Source organism: Manis javanica, chromosome 5 (assembly GCF_040802235.1).
Source record: "Manis javanica isolate MJ-LG chromosome 5, MJ_LKY, whole genome shotgun sequence".
Classification (NCBI taxonomy): domain Eukaryota; kingdom Metazoa; phylum Chordata; class Mammalia; order Pholidota; family Manidae; genus Manis; species Manis javanica.
In genome coordinates this window covers 141153582-141177769 of record NC_133160.1, presented here as the reverse complement: position 1 = coordinate 141177769, position 24188 = coordinate 141153582, and the positions used below count along the sequence as shown (strand labels likewise).

The 24188-nt window shown below is 40.3% G+C and overlaps 1 protein-coding gene across 5 annotated transcripts in view; it reads left to right on the top strand.

The window, feature by feature from the left end:
- The window catches only part of RHOH (ras homolog family member H), a 48339-nt gene extending 25203 nt beyond the window's left edge, over positions 1–23136 (top strand). For 3 of the 5 annotated variants that reach the window (XM_037003095.2, XM_017674523.3, XM_017674520.3), the window contains exons 2-3: positions 21525–21647; positions 21925–23136. In XM_037003095.2, coding sequence (XP_036858990.1) covers positions 22144–22719 — 576 coding nt within the window. In that variant the 5' untranslated portion in view covers positions 21525–21647; positions 21925–22143 and the 3' untranslated portion in view covers positions 22720–23136. Of the gene's footprint in view, positions 1–8265; positions 8441–21524; positions 21648–21924 lie in introns of all 5 variants that reach the window. The other 2 variants (XM_073237724.1, XM_073237723.1) reach the window with 1 other exon arrangement.
- Positions 23137–24188: the final 1052 nt, after the last annotated feature.

The window sequence follows — 24188 nt, the reverse complement described above, 5'->3', positions numbered from 1 at the left end:
GAGTTGGAATGGGAGTAGTATCCACATTTCATAACATTTTGACGTGGAATGAAAGCCTCCTGTTTTTCAGATGATGAAAGAAATGACCAGAGAAAGTGAATAGCTTGTTCCTGGTTACAAGGCAAGTGGCAGAGGTGAAACTGAATCCAGATATCCTGACTCCTGATTAGGTCTTCTTTTCCTTATCTAGGGTTGCTAGTTTTAGCAGATAAAATGGGGTGCCAGTTAGATTTTGAATTTCAGATAAACAATTTTTAGTGTAAGTATGTTCTATGGCTATTAGTTAAGGGGAAAAAAATCTGTTTGGAGAATGAATTAGAAAAAAATACATGTGTAGGGGATATCTGATACATAAGTATGCTTATTAGCAAGCTGTTTGATAGGCATTAGAAGTTGGCTATACAAGGGAAAAATGGCACTTTGGGGAAGTGAGGTTGTTGATTTTTTTTAAGTTATTTTATTATAAAAATTTCAAACATATCTAAAAGTCCCTGTAACCCATCAACCAAATTCAGCAATTGTCAAGATATTGCCATAAATGTTTCATCTTTTTTTTTTGCCTTTAGCTGAAGTTGCTTAAAGTAAATCTCAGATATCATGTCACTTTACCTATATATGCTATGCATCTTTAAAGTCAAGAATATTTTCTTAAAGTGTATTTTTTTAATTGAAGTATAGTTGATACACAATGTACTGGTTTCAAGTATACAACACAGTGATTCAAAAATTATATGCATTATTAAATCCTTACCCCAACTAGTGCAGTTACTATCTGTCAACATATTCTCCATGTTGCACTTCCATCCCCACCACCATCCTATATTATGGTTGAGATTTTTGTGCCTTCTTATCCCCCTTCCCCTCTCCAACACCCATCCCAACCCCTTCCTCCATGGTAACCACCAGTCACTTTTCAGTGTCTCTGAGTCTATTGCTGTTTTGTTCATTTTGTTTTGTTTTGTTTTTAGATTCCGCTAATAAGTGAAATGATATGGTATTTGTCTTTCTCTACCTGGCTTATTTGACTTAGCATAATTCCCTCTAGGTCCATCCATGTTGTCACAAATGGTATGATTTCTTTCATTTTTATGGCTGAATAATACTCCATTGTATATATGTACCACATCTTCTTTATCCATTTATTTATTGATGGACACTTTGGTTGCTTCCATGTGTTGGCTATTGTAAATAATGTGGTGATAAATATAGCATGCATGTATCTTTTCAAATCAGGGATTTTGTTTTCTTCAGGTAAATTCCTAGAAGTGCAGTTACTGAATCAAATGGTTATTTCTATTTTAATTTTTTTTGAGAAACCTCCATACTGCTTTCCACCGTGGCTTCACCAATTGACATTCCTACCAACAGCGTAGGAGGGTTTCCTTTTCTCCACGTCCTTGCCAACACTTGTTATTTCTTGTCTTTTGGATAGTGGCCATCTAACTGGTATGAGGTGATATCTCATTGTGGTTTTGATTTGCATTTCCCTGATGATTAGTGATGTGGAACATCTCTTCATGTGCCTATTGGCCACCTGTATTTCTTCTTTGGAGAAATGTCTGTTCAGGTCCTCTGCCCATTATTTGTTTTTTGAGTGTTGAGGCATATAAGTTCTTTATGTATTTTGGGTGTTAAACCCTTATTGGATAAATCATTTATGAATATATTCTCCTGTACTATAGGATACCATTTTGTTCTGCTGATGGTGTCTTTTGCTATACAGAAGCTTTTTAGTTTGAAGTAGTCCCGTTTGTTCATTTTTGCTTTTGCTTCCCTTGCCCAAGGAGATGTGTCCAGAAAAAAAATTACTCATGCTTATATTCAAGAGATTTTTGCCTATGTTTTCTTCTAAGAGTTTTATGGTTTCATGTCTTACATGTAGGTCTTTAATCCATTTCAAGTTTACCTTTGTAAGAATGTTTTCTTATACTACCATGCTGTTATTATCCCACCTAACAAAATTAGCAGTAATCTTTTGGAACCTTCTAATACCCAATCCATAATTATATTTCCCTGAGTGTCTCAAAAAAAGAAAAACATTTAATAGTTGTTTTATTCAATTCAGTATCCAAAGCCCATCCCCGATATGGTTGTTATCTCTCTTAAGTATCCCTAATGTTGATTACTTTTAATGGCAAAAATGAAGTGATGAAGAAAAATGTTGGTTGATGTCTTGGGGTAGCTTTATTAGGTTCTTAACAAGCTGTTTGATTGCTCTTATGTATATGGTTCAAAGACCAAAAGAGCCTTTGCAAACAGCAATGTCATAAATGATCATTTATAAGATGATCAATTATAGTAGTTCCATTGCTTTGTTTATAGCAGATGAAAAAGAGAGAAAATGGGTAGAGATTTTGTTTTGTTGCTGATTTTTTTTGTGCTAAAGCTGCTTCCCATGTAAAATGAGGATGATAATATAATAATCCATATTTCTCAGATTGTGAAGGTCAAATGTGAATCTGTCTGAGAAAGCTGTGCTTAGCTGTATAACAGCGTTTCTCCAATTTCACTGTGCTGCTGAGTCATCCAGTGTTTTGAATATAGTTTCTCAGATTCTTCCCAGACCTACTACTGAATGAGAATGTCTCCATGAGGGGCCCAGGAAAACATGTGAAGCAACCTCCCAGGGTTATTCTGATGATGATTAAATTTGGAGATCATCGACTTCAATCACTTTATCTATAAATTGTGAATAATAATACTCCCCAGGGCTAATGGTACTTCACAGTGTTGTGGGTTGGGTAGCAAATGCAATGAATACCAAATGCTTTCTAAACACCTTAGTCGTGATGAGTATTATGAGCCTCATCCATAATCTGAACACTTGACTTCAGGGTGGGTTAGAATGCCTCAGTTTATTTCATCTTCTATTATAACATCTACTGTAGTACCCAGCATGTAATCAAAATGCAGTACACATTGGAGGAATGAAGACATGAATGATTTTATTGAGAATTCAGATCAATAACACTTCAGATTACAATCTACAAACAATAAAGGAAACTGGTCAGCCACCAGTGCTATTCTAATTTAGGAGAGGCCCAGATTTAGATGGGAATGGCCCAGACGATGGGATTAATACCCAATAAAATATACCTTCCAATGTGTCACCTCTTTTTGTATTTTTTCTTTTATAAAAATACATATGTGTATATTTCATTGAAGTATAGTTGATATACAGTATTGGATTGGCTTCAGTATACAACATAGTGATTCAACAATTATAGACATTATGAAATGCTTGTCATAGTAAGTATAGTTACCATTTGTCACCATGTAATTACAATATTATTGACTGTATTCCTTAAGCTGTGCATTTCATCCCCATGACTTATTTTATAGTTGGAATTTTGTACTCCTTTATCTCCTTCCCCTGTTTTGCCGATCTCTCCTCTAGCACGACCCGCCACCCCACCCCCTGCCCCTATGGCAACCAGTTTGTTCTCTGAATTTGTGAATCTACTTCTCTGTTCTGTTTGGTTGTTCATGTCTTTTATTTTTTAGATTCCACATTTAAGTGAAATCATTAGTGTTTGTCTTTTCACCTCTCTTTGTTTACAGTTTTTGTTTTTTGTGAAACTTTCTCCTCCTTCACTCAAAACTGGCTTTAAGGAAAGAATGAGACTAGAAGCACATTCATATAAATGGGCAAATGGTAAAAAGGGCTTTACCTTCCAAGGGTATTCACATTTCAGTGAAGCACCAAGCCTCCAGAGAAAGGGCTGTCATGAGGGTAGGAATGAGTTTGGTAGGGAGGGGATTTCCCACCCCCCGTGATGTCACCCCACATAGGCGGGTACCTTCACTAATCCCCGGATGGGACGTGCTGGTGCTGGGTGACTGCTGTGCCAGTGGGCTGGAGACCCTGGGGATCAGACTTTCTTGCAGGGAGGGCAGCTGCTGATGAGGTGGACCTCTTGATGATCCCAGATAAAGAATTGTGTTGTGGGGATCTTAATCAGATGCTTCTGAATTACAGTCCTTCAAAATGAGGATCCCAGAATACTTAGTTCTATGCAACAGTAGCAGTGATGACTCATAGTTGACAAAACACTGGAATTCAGCCAAAATATCATTGAAGGGAGAAGAGGAGATAATAGACTTTTCATGTGATAAAGAAAGGAAGACTTCTATCTCATTATGTGTCCAAAAGTGAAGCAAAAAGGAGGGGACAGAGTTTGCCCACTTTGAGTTGTCTCTATGATAGTGAAGTTTCCAGAGAACTTACTTTATATATTTATTTTATTGAAGTATAGTTGATATACAATGTTATGTTGGTTTCAAGTATACAACACAGTGATTCAACAATTAAATACATTATTAAATGCTCATAGTGTAGTTACTATCTGTCAACATAGAAAGATGCTACAGAAGTATTGACTGTATTCTCTATGCTATACTTTCATCCCTGTGACTAATGTATACCATGGTTGAGAATTTGTGCCTCTTTATTCCCTTCACCTATCTTACCCACCCAACCCAATTCCTCCCCCATGGTAACCACCAGTCACTTCTCAGTGTCTATGAGTCTATTGCTATTTTGTTCATTTTGTTTTGTTTTGTTTTTAGATTCCACATGTAAGTGAAATCATATGTATTTGTCTTTCTCACCTAGCTTATTTCATTTAGCATAATCCCTCTAAGTCCATCCATGTTGTGCTGGGACCTTATTTTCGAAAAAAAGCAAGTGTGGGTCTCACTCTTCTACTTCCTGATTGTACACACACATACACACATACACACACACCCTCTTGGTCCAGGCTAGTAAGGCTTCAAGGGAAATGGAACACTGAAGAGTTCACTGGGAGGTTTTCAAATTTAATATTACTATGTAAGCATTTTGCAGATGACAAAACAGAAGGAAGCTTTTTGATGGTCATCTGCATGGTGAGTGTTATGTGAGTGTTACAAGATATTGACACAGTGTACAAGTGAAGAGGTGGTTAGAGAAGAATGGAATGAAGTGAGGGGATCATCTTCTGGTGCCTTTCAGTTCCCTGTGGGCTTAGAGATTTAAGAAGGTTGGCTAATGCTGATGTCTGGGGTGGTTCCTTTGGGAGTCTTACTATCATTCCTTGAAAGTAATTTCAGGTGGTCTTATGCCACTGAGGCAAGACTAAAGTAGCCTAGTACATGAAGGTGACTAGAGAAGTTGCATTTATATGAAAAGATGTTAATCAGAAGGAAGAAGGTTGGTTATCCACAGAAGCATAGAAAACAAGCAAGTGTGAGAATCATACCTTGGCAAAGTCCATCCATGCATTGTCAGTAGAGAGAGAACCTTGGCTGATGAACTTCTGTGTTTTGGTCACATTCATAAGACCATAAGGAGGAAATGAGCCATAGACTTAATCATGTTCTTGACCATTCTGTATGCAGTGGCAAAAGGAAAGCTGTTACCATAAATCCTAACAGTGGCATCCATTTCTATCACACAAGAAACATCTTTTCTCAGGATCTCAGTTATCCCAGGAATTTTTCTAGCATGCTGAACAGGGTGGCCTGGGTGCAACCATATCACTGGAACATTTCAAGGTTCGTTTGTTTGTTTTGACTTGAGTGGTGTCTGAAAGTGGTGTCCTACCTGCTGTGAGGAGTTCCAGACTGAGCAAGAAAGGGACACACATAGGCCCAGTAAGACCTCTCATCTGACAGAAGAGGTGACTGGGGTGGGAACGGGTCTGGGACTTGTTCAGAGTCATTTCATTAGTCAAGGTCTGAGAACTTTTGTCCTTGGTGTGGACATTCGGGAGGCAAATGAGTGATGTGGCCAATAGCTGCTTTTTTTGTCCTGAGAAGCCATGAGGATGCCTTAGAAAACTAAGGGGTTTTGTGGGGCCTGACACTCACCTTTGGACCTCTCGGCCCCTTGGCCACCTAGTTGTGCTGCTGCCGAGGTCTATAAATGGGTTGTGTTTTCCCAATCGGTCTCTGAAAAACTCTCTAAGGCACTCAGCATTTGTAAGCTCTCTGTCACAAATTAGACCCATGAACTCCAAACTGGACTGGGACATGTTTCCAGGAAGAGGTCCAAATTCTGGTTCTATTGTGTGTATATCAAAGATGGTTGCTCCTGAACAGTCTTGAAGTCAGACACCTGCTGGGGGCTTACTTAGTCTGGTTGATGCATTCATGCCGAGGGCTTTTTAGCATGTATGCCTCCAGGTCAAGACTGGAGGCGAAGAAGGAAGGGCAAGCAAAGAAGGCAAGAGGGAAAGCCTGTGTGCAGGGAAAGATCACCAGCCGCAGGTACTTATTGCTGTCAGCCTCTTCTCTGTTAACATCTGCTTTCAAAACAGCACGTATCAGTGCTTTCATAGAAACATGAAATATCAGCAATGGAGCAGCCCTTAGAGTTTAGTGCCTGAGTTTACAAATGAGGAAATAGAATTCTGGAGAGGCTAATGTCATAGCACAGTCACACAGTGGTAGAGCCAGGATTCAAGCCTGACTTTCAGTCCAGGGTATGTCTACTGCAAGCTGCCTCTACATATAATACAGTGAGGAAAAGCCTAAACCACTACACTGATTCTCCATTTATATTTAGCATTATAGTTGTATTTTGAGATTTATCTGTAACTGACGACAATTGCTTAGTCTACTTACCAAAGGAGTTTAAAATGAGGCAACTCAAAATCTACCAATGAGGAAAAGGTTTCATGATATATTGCGACTTGAGGAAAGTACTGGGGAATCTGTTAGAGTAATGGTATAGTTTGCATATAAAAAAAAGAATGTGTTGTATGGTAGTTACACATATGCATTCATGCATATGTGCCCATGAATGCATGTCATAATGTCAAAGTTTTGGAAGAATGTATGAGAAACAATACAATGGCTGCCTCTGGGAAATGCCTGGGCCATGGAGGGCAGGCATGGGAGGGAGGCATTCACTTTCGTGCTCCTTGAATTTTACTAAAGTCATGTGTTAACTATTCAAAAAAGTGTTAGACCATTAGGATGACACATGGGCCCACATAAAGGAGAAAACTAATGCTTACTGGGGGTTTCTAGAAGGCCTCATGGAGGAGGTGGCCTTCGAGCTGGGCTCTGGGACAGGTAGGTATTTACCAGGAAGAGTCAGAGCAGGGAAAAGAGCATGCTTAAGGTTATTGAGGCAGGAAAGGCAGGGAGAATTTGGGAATGTTATATAGTTTGGAAGATTGTGGTAATGGGAACAGACAATAGGTGAAGTGGTGACATGGAAGAGGGGAAAGGTAATTAGAGAGACAGCTGGATGGAGGTCATTTTATACGTAATGTGGAGAAAAGTCCTTTTTCCAGATTGGCCTGTGTCCCCTTCCAACGTCATTTCCCATCTGGGCTTCAGAAAAAATAGGCAACTCTCTCTACCCTCTAAATACGCAGCTTTTCCCACATGCACACCTGGGCCCCGGCCACTTCCTCTGTCTGGATGAGACCCACCAATCCCATTTTATTTCCCTCCACCAAGACCCATTTCAAATGTCATTCCTTTCCACCCCTCCACCTCCACCTGCCTGGAAGATTTAAACACTCTATCTTCAGTGTTCTCTTGGCATTTTGCATTTACTTTTATTACAGTATTTGTCCTCTTACATTTTAATTTGTTGTAGAATGAAGCTGAGTAAGAGGTCATTTATATGCAGAATGTCGCTTCTTTTCATTTCAATTTAGGATTTTATTCTCTTGGGTCCCAGCTATGTGGAACCTTACTGTGATGAAGTACAGCCATCATATTAACTCCCTCTACGAAGTCATTTCTTCTGTAGGCAGCAAAAAAAAATAAAAAAAAAAAGTGAGGGTCAGAGAGATTACTAAGCAAGAAACTTTTTTCTAACAAAACCTCTAGGCCTAGTCTAAACTATATTAACATTTTCTTTATTATCTTCTGTCCCCATTAGGCTCTATAAAAGTAGGCCTAGTTTAAAGCCAATTAAAACCAGATATTCTGTCATTTTTTTCAGATGTCCATGAATTTTCAACTTAATGTAATATTATGCATGCATACTCAATGAATTAAACAGTTAAGAAAATTTTTGCTCTGGAGTGTCCTGGTGGCTTCAGGGTCCTCATGAACTTGTTTTTTTCCAGTTTCTGTATGTACTTCAACAGGAGTTGAGCATCTAGAGAGGTATTTAATCCCACTGCTGTGTATCAAATTTGCAATGTAATCAATATGGAAAGTACACACAGCTATAATCCAAAAAGAGGTTTAAAAAAACGTAGAAAAGCTGTACAAATTTGTGTTCTTAGTTTATTCCTCTTTGTTTCTCTTCATCTTTAGACCATTTGGGGAATAATTGCTGTTCCCCAGTGCATTCTATCTATCGAGGGACGTGTATAAAATGAGCTGAGAATTCCCAGTGAGCCTGGGCTAGCCCACCATTGCACAGGCACCTTGCCTTTACCTGCATCAGCACCCTTCTGACCATTCTGATGGTTCTGGGGCAACTGACCAGGTTTGTAAATCTATTTTTTACCTAAATGGGATCCTTTACCAAATTGTTCAACTGCTTGCTTTTTTGAGTTACCTATATATCATGGGCTCCCTTCCTGGGCAACAGATATAGACCTAATTCTTTTTAATGCTGTAGTGGATTCCACTGTATGGCTAGGGCAGAATTAATTTAACTACTGCCATGTGATGGACCTTTCAGTCATTCCCAGTTCTTTTTTTGCTGGTGTGAATAATGCAGCATGGAAGTTCTTGCACATTAGTCACGACTAGTTGTGCAGGTATGACAGGACAATGTGTTTACAAAATTGGCATTGCTGGCTTAAAAGGTATGCTGAAAATTTTGACAGTAAATGGCAAGGTCAAAGGGCATGCCAAGGGCAGGGTGCTGGAAGGGGTCCATCTCAGATACAGGCAATCAAGGGGTGCACCACCTGAAGAGAATTTAAAAACGATAATGAAGGTATTCTACAGTATGGGAGAATATATTTGTAAATGACATATCCGACAAGGGGTTAACATCCAAAATATATAAAGAACTTACACACCTCAGCACCCCAAAAGCAAATAACCCGATTAACAAATGGGCAGAGGATATGAAGAGACGGTTCTCCAAAGAAGAAATTCAGATGGCCAACAGACACATGAAAAGATGCTCCATATCACTAATCATCAGGGAAATGCAAATTAAAACCACAATGAGATATCACCTCACACCAGTAAGGATGGCCAGCATCGAAAAGACTAAGAACAACAGATGTTGGCGAGGATGTGAAGAAAGGGGAACCCTCCTACACTGCTGGTGGAAATGTAAGCTAGTTCAACCATTGTGGAAAGCAATATGGAGGTTCCTCAAAAAACTAAAAATAGAAATACCATTTGACCCTGGAATTCCACTCCTTGGAATATACCCAAAGAATACAACTTCTCAGATTCAAAAAGAAATATGCACCCCTATGTTCATCGCAGCACTTTTTACAATAGCCAAGATATGGAAGCAACCTAAGTGTCCATCTGTAGATGAATGGATAAAGAAGATGTGGTACATATATACAATGGAATATTATTCAGCCATAAGAAAGAAACAAATCCTCCCATTTGCAACAACATGGATGGAGCTGGAGGACATTATGCTCAGTGAAATAAACCAGGCAGAGAAAGACAAATGCCAAATGATTTCCCTCATTTGTGGAGTATAACAATGAGGCAAAACTGAAGGAACAAAATGGCAGCAGACTCAGAGACTCCATGAATGAACTAGTGCTTACCAAAGGAGAGGGGTGTGGGAGGTCAGGTGGGGAGGGAGGGAGAAGGGGACTGAGGGGTATTATGTTTAGTACACATGGTGTGGGGGATCACGGGGAGAATAGTGTAGCACAGAGAAGGGACATGGTGGATCTCTGGTAACTTGCACTGATGGACAGTGACTGCATTGGGGTATGGGTGGGGACTTGATAATATATGTAAATGTAGTAACCACATTGCTTGTTCATGTGAAACCTTCATAAGAGTGTATATCAATCATACCTTAATAAAAATTAAAAAAAAATGATAATGAAATCAAAGTGGGTGTGCTTTTCATAATCACAGAGTGAGGCAGTGATGAAGTCAGAGTAAGTTGGCAGTGGTGTGTATGGATTCCATGACTTTGGGGGCAGATTGAGATTCCTGCCCCAGTGGCATGGAATACTCTTAGATACTCTTTTAGATTCTAGATACTCTTGAGTTTAAACAGTATATTAGAAATAGAGAATGAGCATGAAGCAGAGGACAAACTGCAAAGTGTAACTGCAACTTTTAGGTCATACGTGAAATATTTTACTACATTTGAACAGTACTTTAAAAATTGAAATTAACTTTTTTTGGTAAATTGCAGTTGTTTGTTTTAAAGCTAATGAATGAATCAAGAAAATAATGATTGTTCCTGACTCTTCCAAATTATTACTGAAACTAATTTTGTCATATAGACTAGGGAGGTTAAGAAATGATGGGCTCCAGGTGTCAAATACACTAAGTATGCCGCTGGATTCTGTCAAATTGCCCTCTACAAAGACATTACTCTTTTCCATATCTGTCAATGGTGACAATGTTTACTTTAGGGAGAACTCTTTCAAATGTTAGAAATCAGGATTGTATTAAGAAAGAAATCACCCAGTAGCTGAGTCTTTCCAGCTCTACCTCCTCACTGCCTATATTTATTTTAGGATTGTGTCTTAGTCTTTTGGGTTGGCATAACAAAATTCCACAATATTTTATTTCTTGCAGCTCTGGAGGCTGGTAAGTCCAAGATTCTGGTGCTAGCAGGTTCAGTGTCTGGTGAGGGCCTGCTTCCTAGTTCCTAGAAGTCATCTTTGCACTGTGTCCTTACTTGGCAGAAGGGGTGAAGGAGCTCTCTGGGGTCTTTTTCACAAGGGCACTAATCCCATTGAAGACAACTCCATTGTTGTGACTTAATCACCTCCTAAAGGCCCTACTTCTTAATACCAACACCTTGAGGGTTAGGTTACAGCATATCAATTTTAGGAGGATGCAAAGATGCAGACCACAGCAGATTGCTTAGTTTCATCAAGGTTGCAAAGGTTAGTAGGCTTCCCCCAAATGAAAGCCAGTGGAGGGGAGGTGACACAGTGCCACAAATGGGCTCAGAGACCAGTTGGCCAGGTTGAAAGCCCAGCAGCTCTCCCAAGAGCTTGTCATTTGGGGTAAGTTACTTTACTTTTCCATCCCTTAGTTTCCCCAGTTGTAAGATGAGACAACATTGTCATACTGATTAAGAAGCTAATTTAAAAAAAAATTTGGTATCATTAATATACAATCACATGAGCAACATTGTGGTTACTAGATTCCCCCATTATCAAGTCCCCACAACATACTCGATTGCAGTCACTGTCCATCAGGGTAGTAAGATGCTATAGAGTCACTACTTGTCTTCTCCGTGCTATACTGCCATCCTTGTGCCCTCCCCTACATTATGTGTGCTAATCATAATGCCCCTTATTCCCCTTCTCCCTACCTTCTCACCCATTCTCCCCAGTCCCTTTCCCTTTGGTAACTGTTAGTCCATTCTTGGGTTCTGTGGGTCTGCTGCTGTTTTGTTCCTTCAGTTTTTGCTTTGTTCTTATGTTCCACAAATGAGTGAAATCATTTGGTACTTGTCTTTCTCTGCTTGGCTTATTTCACTGAGTATAATACCCTCTATCTCCATCCATGTTGTTGAAAATGATAGGATTTGTTTTCTTCTTATGGCTGAATAATATTCCATTGTGTATATGTACCACATCTTCTTTATCCATTCATCTACTGATGGACACTTAGGTTGCTTCCATTTCTTGGCTATTGTAAATAGTGCTGTGATAAACATAGGGGTGCATATGTCCTTTGAAACTGGGCTGCTGCATTCTTAGGGTAAATTCATAGGAGTGGAATTCCTGGTTTAAATGATATTTCTATTTTGAGCTTTTTGAGGAACCTCCATACTACTTTCCACAATGGTTGAACTAATTTACATTCCCTCCAGCAGTGTAGGAAGGTTCCCCTTTCTCCACATCATCGCCAGCATTTGTTGTCTGTCTTTTGAATGGTGGTCATGCTAACTGGTGTGAGGTGATATCTCATTGTGGTTTTAATTTGCATTTCTCTGATGATTAGTGATGTGGAGCATCTTTTCATGTGTCTGTTGACCATCTGAATTTCTTCTTTGGAAAGTGTCTGTTCAGCTCCTCTGCCCATTTTTTAATTGGATTATTTGCTTTTTATTTGTTGAGGTGCGTGAGATGTTTACATATTTTGGATGTCAACCCCTTGTCAGTATGTCATTTATGAATATATTTTCCCATACTGTAGGATGCCTTTTTGTTCTACTGATGGTGTGTCCTTTGCTGCACAGAAGCTTTTTAGTTTGATATAGTCTCACTTGTTCATTTTTTCTTTTGTTTCCCTTGCCCAGGGAGATATGTTCATGAAAAAGTTGCTCATGTTTATAGTCAAGAGATTTTTGCCTACTTTTTTTCCAAGAGTTTTATGGTTTCATGACTTTCATTCAGGTCTTTGTTCCATTTTGAGTTTACTTTTGTGTATGGAGTTAGACGGTAATCCAGTTTTATTCTCTTACATGTAGATGTTCAGTTTTGCCAACACCAGCTTTTGAAGAGGCCATCATTTCCCCATTGCATATCCATGGCTCCTTTATCATATATTAATTGACCATATATTCTTGGGTCAATATCTGAACTCCCTATTCTGTTCCACTGGTCTGTTCTTGTGCCAGTACCAAATTGTCTTGATTACTGTGGCTTTGTAGTAGAGCTTGAAGTTGGGATGTGAGATCCTCCCTGCTTTATTCTTCCCCGGATTGCTTTGGCTATTCGGGGTCTTTTGTGGTTCCATATGAATTTAAGAACTATTTGTTCAGTTCGTTGAAGAATGATGTAAGTATTTTGATAGGGATGGCGTTGAATCTGTACATTGCTTTAGGCAGGATGGCCAAATGAGCTAATTTTCATAAAGCACTTCAAGTAGTGCTTGACCAGTGATAAGTACCATGTGAGTGTTTATTCTCCTTTTCTACAAAGGGTCAGACACTTCACTAAGATTGAGATATAGATCCTTTTTAATTGCCTTAAAAATCCCACACACTGCATCATTGTCTACATTTTGCAGTTCTGGTTATGTATTTGCCCAAGTTTATACTGGTAATCAGTGATGAGAATATCATCAAGACCCCAACTATCCAACCTGGGCTCCTTGCAAAATATAGAAAATTGGTAATTTTATATGTCATAACTGAAATGAGATCACCTCTCTCCATTCAGTGCTCTGGTCTAAATATGCAGAACAAAATACCTTGACTTCTTTACAGTATGAGCAATTTGTAAATTAAAGGTCATTCCTAGAGAATGTTGGAAAGCTTACTAATGCCCCTAAAGAGAGATGATCTATCTCAAAGGAAGTTAATGAGAAAGGGAGCATCTGTTTGAAAAGGATTTTTATATTAAAGCTGGGAGCGATCTTTTGAGTAAAAAGCCACCAATTTGGAATAAGCAAGCTAAGCTTCCCATTTAAAATGTTAGGGAAATTAAGTATGGGAGAAAGATGTAGACATAACATACATTTTTAGAAAACCCTGTGCAGATGAGAAGAGTGCTGACTCAGCCAACCCACTTTCTGGGCTTCTGGGCAGCCCAGTAGCTAAACCACTTCTCTCTCAGCATTGGTTTCCTCAGGGGGAAACGAGTGGGTTGAACTAGATGACCTTTCAGGCATCTTATCATACTAAGTTTCTTTCCATGTCAGGGCCCATGCTATTTTACATGCTGTTGAAGAGTTGCTCAATGATGGGGGAGTGTAAGGAATCTGGGGGATTCCCAGAATTCAATGGCACACACACACACTATATATATATAAAAGTTTGCAACATACATATTTAACCAAGAAAGGATTAATAGTCTTAATCTCTAAAAAGATGAAACAAAAGACATTAAGAATTCATGACCACCTTGCTAGAGAAATTGATAAACAGATGACTTAGAAAATAAAAAATATGTGGCCAAAAAACAGATGAGAGAATTTTCATTTTCACTAATCAAAATGAAATGCAAATGAAAATGAATCAAACTGGCAAATATACCCAGTGATAGTTGGTAGTGTGATGGAATGAATACTCTCACATACTACTTATGGAGTATAAATCTGTCCAATTTTTTCATCTCCTTTGTTCCAGTAATTGCACTCATATCTATTTATACCCAAGAAATAATCACATATATTTATACAAATTTATTTTTAAGTGTTCACTCAATATTATTATAGTAAAAATTAGAAACAATTTAAATGCCCAACAATAGGTAATTGGCTAGATAAATAATACTACATTCATATAATAAAATATTACACAGTCATTAAAGTATGTTTGAAGAATCTTAATGATATAGGAAATATTTATGATGTAAATGTTAAATTAAAAAATCAAGATGCCAAACTACATACAAAGTATGGCATTCTTTTTTTAAAAAATGCACAAAGGAAAAGAAGAAGACAGGGTCCACTACAACCTTGCAGCTCTTGGTCCTAGGTGTCAGCTGGTTTTCTCCTTTAGGTCCTTTAGATCAGTCAGTATTTTCAAAATATTCCATAATGTATATGTACTACTTTTATAATCAGACACAAAGGGTATGTAGAAATGATCCAGAGGAAGAGGTTAGCCAGAATGAGGAGGCCATCATCATTCTGATTAGATCAGCAAACAGGATCACTCACCGCCAATGGCTTAAATCTTTGTGTTGAATGATGGTGGTGGTTCCCCATGAGAGGCTTGAGGGAACTCTGGCATGTGATGGCTTTCTTCATCACAGATGGGTCTTCTGAGCTGAGAGGACTCTTGGGCTTGGTGGAGTTCTGTCCAGACATAAGGCTGATTTCATGTTTTCACAATAAGTAAACATCAGATAGGGAGCTACTTTAAGTTCTAGGGGAAAACGTAAAATTCTAAAGCAGAAACTTTTCATTGCCCCCTCACCTTTGTAGACAAAAAAGATCCCCAGGGCAGAGGGCCTCCCGATTCTCAGTTATGCTTTCATTTGTGATCGGGTTTTGTATGGGTATCACTCTTGAGTTTCTTTTCGTTTCTCTTTAAGTGATTCTCATTATGACTTTTCGCTCTTGTGCAAAAAGCTAATTCTGCAGAACTGGGGGAAGGAGGGCCAAGGGAAGTTAGTGAATGTAATTATACCTGTTAGGAAGTTAAGAGCTGGTCATCTCAAAGTAACTTCAGAAGCATCCTGTAGTTAGAACATTTTCTAGAAGTGTCCCTTGCTTCCCACGGACAGATGGTGATGTCTTTTGGGATGCAGGTAGAGCTTATACTTGAAGTTCAAGTTTCTCTTCTTCTTCTGACTTGCCTGGGGATTGTTACCCAGGGCTGTGGCTGTTCCTCATCCACATCCCTTCCACTGGGAGGCAAGCTATCAGCCTTTCCTCACTCTGACTACCCTTAGACCAGTTGTTATTTGATGCACCAACATTCCTTCAAATACTTGAAATAGTCATTGCTTATATTTTTCCTCCTTCCTCTCTGCGTATCTCAAGCTCAGCTGTTTTAAGAGACGTGCTCTAATGTGCCAAACTCCACAAAGCCTTCCTTGGTTCCTGCCTGTTGCAAGCTGCACATTTTTCCTTTGTTGGCACTTTTTTTTGTTGTTGTTCCTCCTTTAGACACTTGTAAAGGTTTATGGTTTATATTTTCCTTTAGACTCTACATTTCTGGAGAGAAGGGACTGTGTCTTATTCAACTTGGTATCAGCTCCCTTGTATAGCATGATGTCTGACGCATAATAGGTGCTCAAGAAGTCTAGTGCATAGGTACTATTTAAGTTAAAAGAGAATGGACTGGTAGAGTATATAGGCAAAAGACCCAGAGATTCTCACTTGTAGCAGAGCTAATAGTATGCTGTGGGTGCTGCCATGCCTAAAGCAATTTTAGATTATATGAAAACAAATACAGGCTCATTCCCCATAATTCCATCCCCACCACACATCCTGGAACGTGGCCTCCCTGCACAACTTCCCACTACCCCAAACCAAATATGTACCTCCATGCCACTTTGCACATGCTTCCCCTCCCTTCCCAGGCCCTTTCTTCTTCTTTGTATGTCAAAAGCTTATTCGTTCTACAGAGCTCTCTCTTTCCTAGAACAGTTCATCTTTGGCCCCAAACATGCATGCCCAGTTGAGAAAATGTGAGTCCTTTGGTAAATGAAATTCACATTCCTTAGACTGTCCAGAGACCATGTGACCTTCCTAGAGCATGCCCCTTGGGGATTATACCCTCAACTCCAAGCCGTTTTTCAAAATAATCCTTCCATTACTTGGAGAGAAATTGTGATAACCACATTTTCCCATAACCTTAACTCTGAGATGAGGTTCTGCTGTCTCTTACTGATGCTCTGGTCAATTGCCTAGCTGACTAGCCTTGTTTTTGACCCTCCTTGGACCAAGCTGGGAACTCTAGACCAGTGGTGACCATTTGATTATTGTGCTCCTGGGAGTGAAAGGGACCAGTCGGGATGGCGTGTCAGGAACCGAGGAGGGGAAGGGTGCACTGTCCCTGTGGGTCAGCGGGGCAGAGCTCACGGCTCAGAGAGGCTTTGTGTCTCAGGGTGCTGAGATACTGGGCAGCCTCAGGGCTTGGTGATGTTCCCTTTTAATTCAACCATGGTGGAACTAGTAGGCTTTAGTCTTAGGAACATAAATAGTGCTTAGAACCTTGATTCTGGCCATCATGTGTATTAAAAGTTGTAAACTGGTATCTTGAAAACAGACTTTCAGAACAACTGCCATTTAGAATAGATGTGATGGTGCTAAAAATAAAGTGATTTCCTTTTGTGATTTTGGGGAGGAATTTAATCATTATTTGTGGCCATTAGAAACATGCTAAGGGGAGTTACTAAAGCAGGGTTGAGACTTAGTAAAATGAAGTCTAGCAAGATGAAACTTAAGGTAAAATACTACTTTAGAAGATCTTCACTGCAAAAGCAGTAACTTGATTTTTAAAAATACTTTTACTGAAGGTAATAATCTGCATGCAGAAAAGCGAACACACCACAGGTCGACAGTTGATGAATTTTCACAAACTGAACTTGTGGAACCAGCTTCCAGATCAAGAAATAGCATACTTCTAGTGTAATGGCAAGAACTGGTTTATTTGTAGGAGGAGAATAGGGCTAGGGACCTTAGCTTGGCTAAAAGTTTCTTGAAGCTGGGTTTGAGCAGGAGGCATAGTGTTATCCGTGATGCCTCATCTAGGGCTAACCGAAATGATGGGCATGCACCCCTGCCACAGGGTTGGGTTCACTCTCTTTAGGCCTAACTTTGCCTCTGCCCTTTACTCACTGTGTGACTGTAGGTGAGATTCTCAGCCTCCTAACGTCTTTGTAGTTGTGAAATGGTGGCCTTCTCAGAAAGACAGCAACTCTCTTGTTAGCTAGTACGCTCTCAGGGCTCGCCACACAGGAAACCCTAAACAAACGTTTTTTCAAATGAATAAAACTAATGAATAATATATACAAAGTATTTGGACCAGTCCCCAGAAGATGGTTGAATAATGTAAATGAAAGTCACAGAATGACCCATTGACCCAATAATGCCACATTTGTGAATATATCTCCCAAGAAAATCATCCCGCATAAAAGTAATTTGATGTATGTATATATGCATAAGTATTTTATATGTAAAACAGTGCAGTTGTTGACTGTGGTGAAATAATGAAACTAACTCAAAGGCTGCTGACATTGGGGAATAGCTGTACATTTATAAGTTGTTGAAACAATGAAAAGCTATTTCGATAAAACCTGGCAAGTGTGCAGACTACGTTGAAAATAAAAATGTTTTAAAATCTGAAAAAATGTTCAGGTGACATATACAAGTGGATATTTATTAGAGAATGAAATCTAAATTGAATTTGGAGTGCCAAAATTTAGAGATGGTTGTGCTTTATTTCTATTAACTTGCTTAAGATTTTTTGAACCCATTTTCTTTCCCCAAAAAGAAAAGAAGGAAATGAAGCACCCGGCCCCTTGTCAGACGGGGAGCTTTCCGTGGGTTTCCCGTCCCAAGCAGGGCTTTCTCTTGCTGTGATGTCCCTGCTAGGCAGGTGGAAGGTGCTGGCAGATGAGGAGCATGATGATTTCCCAATCATCTTAGTGTGTTAGATTGGTGGCAATTTCCTTAGTGAATGAATTGGCTGCTGCCAGCATAGGTCCTTTGGCCAAAGCTCTTTTGGGGAGGATGATATTTAGATGTATTCTCTGTAATTGACAGACCTTCCCTGGCTAATAGCCATCAGTTTGAATTTTTTGAAAAAAGATAGCTGAAGATTCATTCCATCAGCATTTAGAGGTAAGCCATCTCAGTCAAAGCCCAGGGAGTTGAAAACTTGCAATAACGACAATTAATTAATAATGGTTGTCATTTCAGCTTAGTTTTCTATTGTGCTCTGTTGTTCTGAAGGGGCTTTCTCACAGAACAAACAAGAGAGTCCTTCCAAACGTATGCAGACTTGTAAAATACAATCACGAGTTATTGCCGTATTACTATCATTTCCACTTGATCCTTATAAACTCCCAGGGGGCAGGTATGGCAGGCCTTATTCCAAGTCCAGATAGAGAATAAGCACAAGAGGACCAGCCATTTCAGCTGAGGGTGATGGTGGCAAATAGGGGAGCAGAATGTGTCTGAAGAAAGGGGATAATGAAGAGCAGGTATCTGTTAATTGGGAAGAGAATCATGGCTAAAGGAAACCAGGATTTCCAGCTGGACAGCCCTCAGCCATCCAGACGATGAACGTGGTTAGGATGCCGCTTTCCTGCCCTTCCTTTCCTCGCTGTTGTCCCTTTCTTGGAGTGGGCAGCAATGGCCGACACCCTTGCCTTTGCAAGACGGGGCCTCCCTCCCTGCCTCCTGTCTGTGTGTAAACCATGGGCCTGTTGAAGGTGTTCCTTTCTGTGAAAATGGTAATGAGGAGAAAGGGGAAGAGAAATCAAGTTATTGAGACCTGAGAGGTTCTGGTATTGAATGTTCATGAATTCCAGCCTGATTTAGATCCTAAAAGGGCCACTCAGGGGCATTACTCATTATGCTACCTGCAGTTACTCTTGGCAACTCTTCTGTATTCAGACACATAGAGTTCGGGGACCCCTGCCAGTTAGCCACTTGTGAAGCGCCACTGTGAACCTGCTTTGGTTTTTCACTCTGATGCCCTTTTAGGAAGAATTTCTCCCTTTCGGAGCCATTCTCTTGAAAACAAGCCCATCATCCTCTGGGTTACACTGACCATGTAACCCAGAGCAGCTCTCTCGTGAGCACATGTGGCACACTGCCTGAAGATGATCTTTCATGTCTATATAGGGTAGTGCCCTAAGCTGGCCTGCAGCTCCTCCCCTTCCCTCCTCTCCCAGCTCCATATTTAGCTGTCATCTGAAGGCTACCCATGCCACTGAGGTTTACTCTATGGAATGAGGCAGTGGCTCCTGTTTTTGTATTTGCTGTGGCAGATAACAAAGGTTTCTCCGTTGGCCTCGGTTTTAGTTGAATCACAGCAAAAACAAATCTAATCTTGTCTAACTACTTTACAGTTTGGTAAACTGAAGCCCTGAAATCTAACCTGTTAGCCTCTTGGCACCAGAACTGGCTGGGGAATGAAGGGCGCTGAGTCGTTGGAGCTCTCTAGGTGGCAAAGCTCAGACAGGAATTTCTTTGTCCACATCATATTTTTATTTTTATGGTGCAAGAAGAGATCCCCCCCTCTGCCCCTTTTTGATGTCATAGCTGGGTGTAAGATAAACAGAGCTCTCAGCCAGAGAAGCCTCTTTAGTCCTACTTCAAATACCTCACTTATAATTTGTAATTGTTCATCATTATATTTAGTAATTGATACTAATAATAATAAGGACTATTGTGTATTTGCTATGTATTGACTAAGTACATATAGTACATTTACATTACGCGCTATGCTAAAGATTTTATACATCTAAGCACACAATATTCTCAATGACTCTATGATGTAGATATTACTACATTGGTTTACAGAGAAGGAAACTGAGGCTTATGGAGATCAAGCAACTCTTCTAAGGTAGTTGCACAGGTGGTCAGTTGGGCAGCCCAGATTCAATTGCAGATATGCCCAACTTTGAAGGTGGGTTCTTAACAATTTTGCCACATCGACTTCTTTTGCAGGTATTTACTCAAGAAATCTGCCCTTTACTCAATCAGTTAGAAAGATTTTATTTAATAAAAAGGCCTGACACATGCATGTATTTCCTACCCTCTAGTCCTGCTGCACTGGTATCAGAATAAAACTTAAAAATGTCTTAAGAGGTCTTGGCTCTTGACCAAGTAACCAGGGGGTTGCAAATGGATATATATAAGTCATCTGTAGATCTAAGGAGCTAAAGCCTGAGACCTGATGGAGACCTTTCTCACAGTTCTGGGGACAAAGAGGCATTCAGGCTCATGATGCATGAGCGACCCAGTGTGAGTTCTCAGATAATGTCCAGCAGAACATTTGACATCCCAGCCCCTGGGCTATGGACCTTGAATATTTGGCATCTTAAATAAATAACAGTGGAAATAGATGATGGCTCCCTAGAAGTCCCTTGTGCCAGGTTCTGTGTAAAAAATGAATATGTGAAAATTATGTGTTATTTATTTGATTAACTCATTCGCAAAGGCTCTTATGTCTAACTAAACAAAAAGAGACTGTGGGTTGACAAGGATAAAAATTTCTTGGAAGGGAATGTCAGGATTTAGAGGAGTGAATTTTAAAAATTGTTTTTTGAAGCAGTTCTGTAACTCTGCTTTTTATTGCATCACATGTAATATGTCAGGAAGATCGCCAGTGGGGGAGGTTATAAGCCCAAATTGTAGTAATAACCTTTACTCTGAATTTTGGTTTGAAAGACCTTTGTCTGAAGATGGGCTGGCCCTGTGATGACATCCCTTGGCAGACAGAACACTGTCTCCAAGGCTGATCTCATCATCTAGAGATCTCTTACCTGCAATGAATGAGAATTTATTTGATCCTCTCATGAAATTCAGATTCTGTCATATTTATGCAGCACTGTTTAAGTGACAGGCACTGAATATGTTTGCTTTTAAACAAGTTATTTTGTTTAATGAGGGGCCTAGCAGTATTTGTGATACACAGATAGCTGTCCAGAAATATTTGACAGACAGAAATAATTTAATCCTCACAATGTCTCTGAGAAGTGGCTCTGAAATTTATTGCAATCTTGCAGATGTATAAGCAGAGGCTGGGAGATCAAGCAAGGTCCCCAAAACCGTGTCTCTGTATTGTTAATGGAACCTGACTTGAGATGCAGAAAACTCCAAGGACAGTGCCCTTTCCAGTACATCACAGCCAGGTTTTGGAAAAACCTCCAGGGAAAAAAACCACAGCAAAGTTTTACAGTTCTGGTGCTTTCTTTTCTCTAATCTCAGTCTGAATTCACACATAAACCAAGGACTGGCTGGTTAATCAGTAAATGAAAGGAAGTGCTTATGGCATCTGTCACTCATTACATCTCTCTTTCTTTCAGTTCCCACCATGGCAGGGATCTATTAGAAACTGAAACTGTGGAGAGTGCGGACAGCTCCCTTCCCCCCTTCGTGGAGCAGGAACCAGTGGAGAGCTGTTTGAAAACGTCTCCTTCACATATCAGGTTGCTGTTGACATCTTTTTCATGTTGCCATCAGAGCAGTTGCTTGTGTTTCTATTGCTAAGCTGATGTTAGAGATAAAATTAGCTCCTGCTCGTTGACTGGGTGGAGTTGTGGGTGCATGTTAACAGACCTGGGCTTCCTTGTGGAAGGGAAGAGTGGGTTGGACAGCTACACTGCTGTGGGTCCCACATTTAATCAGTTTGCCAATGAGGATGCTCCCTGCCATCAAAATAGGAAAATAAAAGCCTCAGTCATTCCCCTTCTCTTTCTCTTCCAGCTGAAGACAGGCCTTTGGAGGTTTTCCAAGCAAATAGTGAGTCTCCTTTGGATGGACAGGGAAAAGTAACATTCTGCAAATTGCCATCAGAGGTCCTGAGAACACAAACCCATCTATTTGGTTTTCATTCCCTGTGTTGAATGGCATTTGCTGCGACAGCCCACTGAGGGCTCTTTTTCTTGGATTCTGAACTTGTAACTAGGAATCCAGGCTGGGAAGATGTTGAGTTCCATCAAGTGTGTGCTGGTGGGAGACTCTGCCGTGGGGAAGACCTCTCTGTTGGTGCGCTTCACCTCAGAGACCTTCCCGGAGGCCTACAAGCCCACGGTGTATGAGAACACAGGTGTGGATGTCTTCATGGATGGCATCCAGATCAGCCTGGGCCTCTGGGATACGGCCGGCAACGATGCCTTCAGAAGCATTCGCCCACTGTCCTACCAGCAGGCAGACGTGGTGCTAATGTGCTACTCCGTGGCCAACCATAACTCCTTCCTGAACCTGAAGAGCAAGTGGATTGGTGAAATCAGGAGCAACTTGCCCTGCACCCCTGTGCTGGTGGTGGCCACCCAGACTGACCAGCGGGAGGTGGGGCCCCACAGAGCCTCCTGCATCAGTGCCATAGATGGAAAGAGACTGGCCCAGGAAGTGAGAGCAAAGGGCTACCTGGAGTGCTCAGCCCTCAGCAACCGGGGGGTACAGCAGGTGTTTGAGTGTGCCGTCCGAACTGCTGTCAACCAAGCCAGGAGACGCAGAAGGAGGAGGTTCTTCTCTATTAATGAGTGCAAGATCTTCTAAGCCCCGAGAGACTTCAGTGAGTACTCATTTACTCACTGCAAAGATGAATAGGGGCAGGGAGAGCAGGCAAGCCAACAAGGACTGATGCTCTTTCTGGGGAACCCCGAGCTGTGATTCCTTTCAGATACAGTTGTTGCTACAAGTTGAGACCTGACCACTAGATACACTCTACAAATGGACTCCTTGCCCAGTCCAACAGAAGATCCCTTGGGAAGCTGTAATGAATATTACATCTTCGATTAAAAAACCAAAATCGTCTCTGCAATTTTGGACAGAGGATTCCATATTTAAAGACACATTTTATTTAAATAATAACAAAATGTACAGCTCTTGCATATGATTAGTTTTGATACCTTTCCTATATGTTCATAAGCACAAACTGCTGTATGAGTGAAATAAACTTACAGGGCTGTGCCATTTGTTTGTAGTGTTATTATTTTCACCTGAAGTAGTAACTTTGTTGAGACTACTTGCCTGCTAGATTTTCTAGGCAGTCAAATTTTAAAGTGGCCATAAGCTGAGCCTTGCAATAAATTTCTACCCACCTGCTATTCAGTCATATATGAAATAGTTTAATAACATAAGATACTTCAACAGTGCCTAATGATTTTAAACAGCTATCACTGTATTTCTCTGTAATTATTTAAAAAAACACATTTATTTATGTTATTACCTTTCCCCCAAAGAACTCTCAGGATGCCCTAAGTACTCCTCTCTTCACCAAACAGGGAAAACCTTTCAGGTGGAAACCAACTCCAAGTAACAGCAGCAGAACTTCGCACAGAAACAAGGAAGGCTCACTTCCATTTCAGGAGCTGTTGCCCCTCGCCTGCTTCTTCTGACACAGGTGTTCCTCGTCGGGGGTAGGTCTTATGAAAGAGAGGAGGCTTACCGTTCTGTTTGATGGTAATTTTGTGAATTTGTTATTTGAGCCTAAAGTGAGCTGACTTGGCAACATTATTAATTGTAGGATCTGATCAGAATGACTGGGAAGGTGTCTACGTATGTGTGGGGGAGGAGGGGAAAGGTGGAATTTATAGCTTTTACTATTTCATGAATATAATATACTTCAATGAAAAAAAATCACACATTCCAAGCACAGGGAGCAGAGAAACTGTACCATATAGCAATTGCTCAGATAATAAAAAGTTATCAGGGGAAATATTGAATAAAGAAGGACCCACACCCCAAAGCCCATTCTAATAGTTAAAAGCAATGGTATTGGTCATCTGTTGAAGTTGAGAACAGAGGACTATGCATTTGAGGAAGAAATTGTGAAGGCTGGCACCCAGGTATATCATGTACTCACCTAATCAAATAAAACTTAGAACCACTCTGAGCCACACTGATTACAGAGCATCTTTGTTATGGTATACCATGGCCATTTCATACAGATGGTAAGGCAGTTGGCATAAATGACTGCATTAGACTTACGCTGACATAACCAAACCAATTTTTCAGTTTCCTTA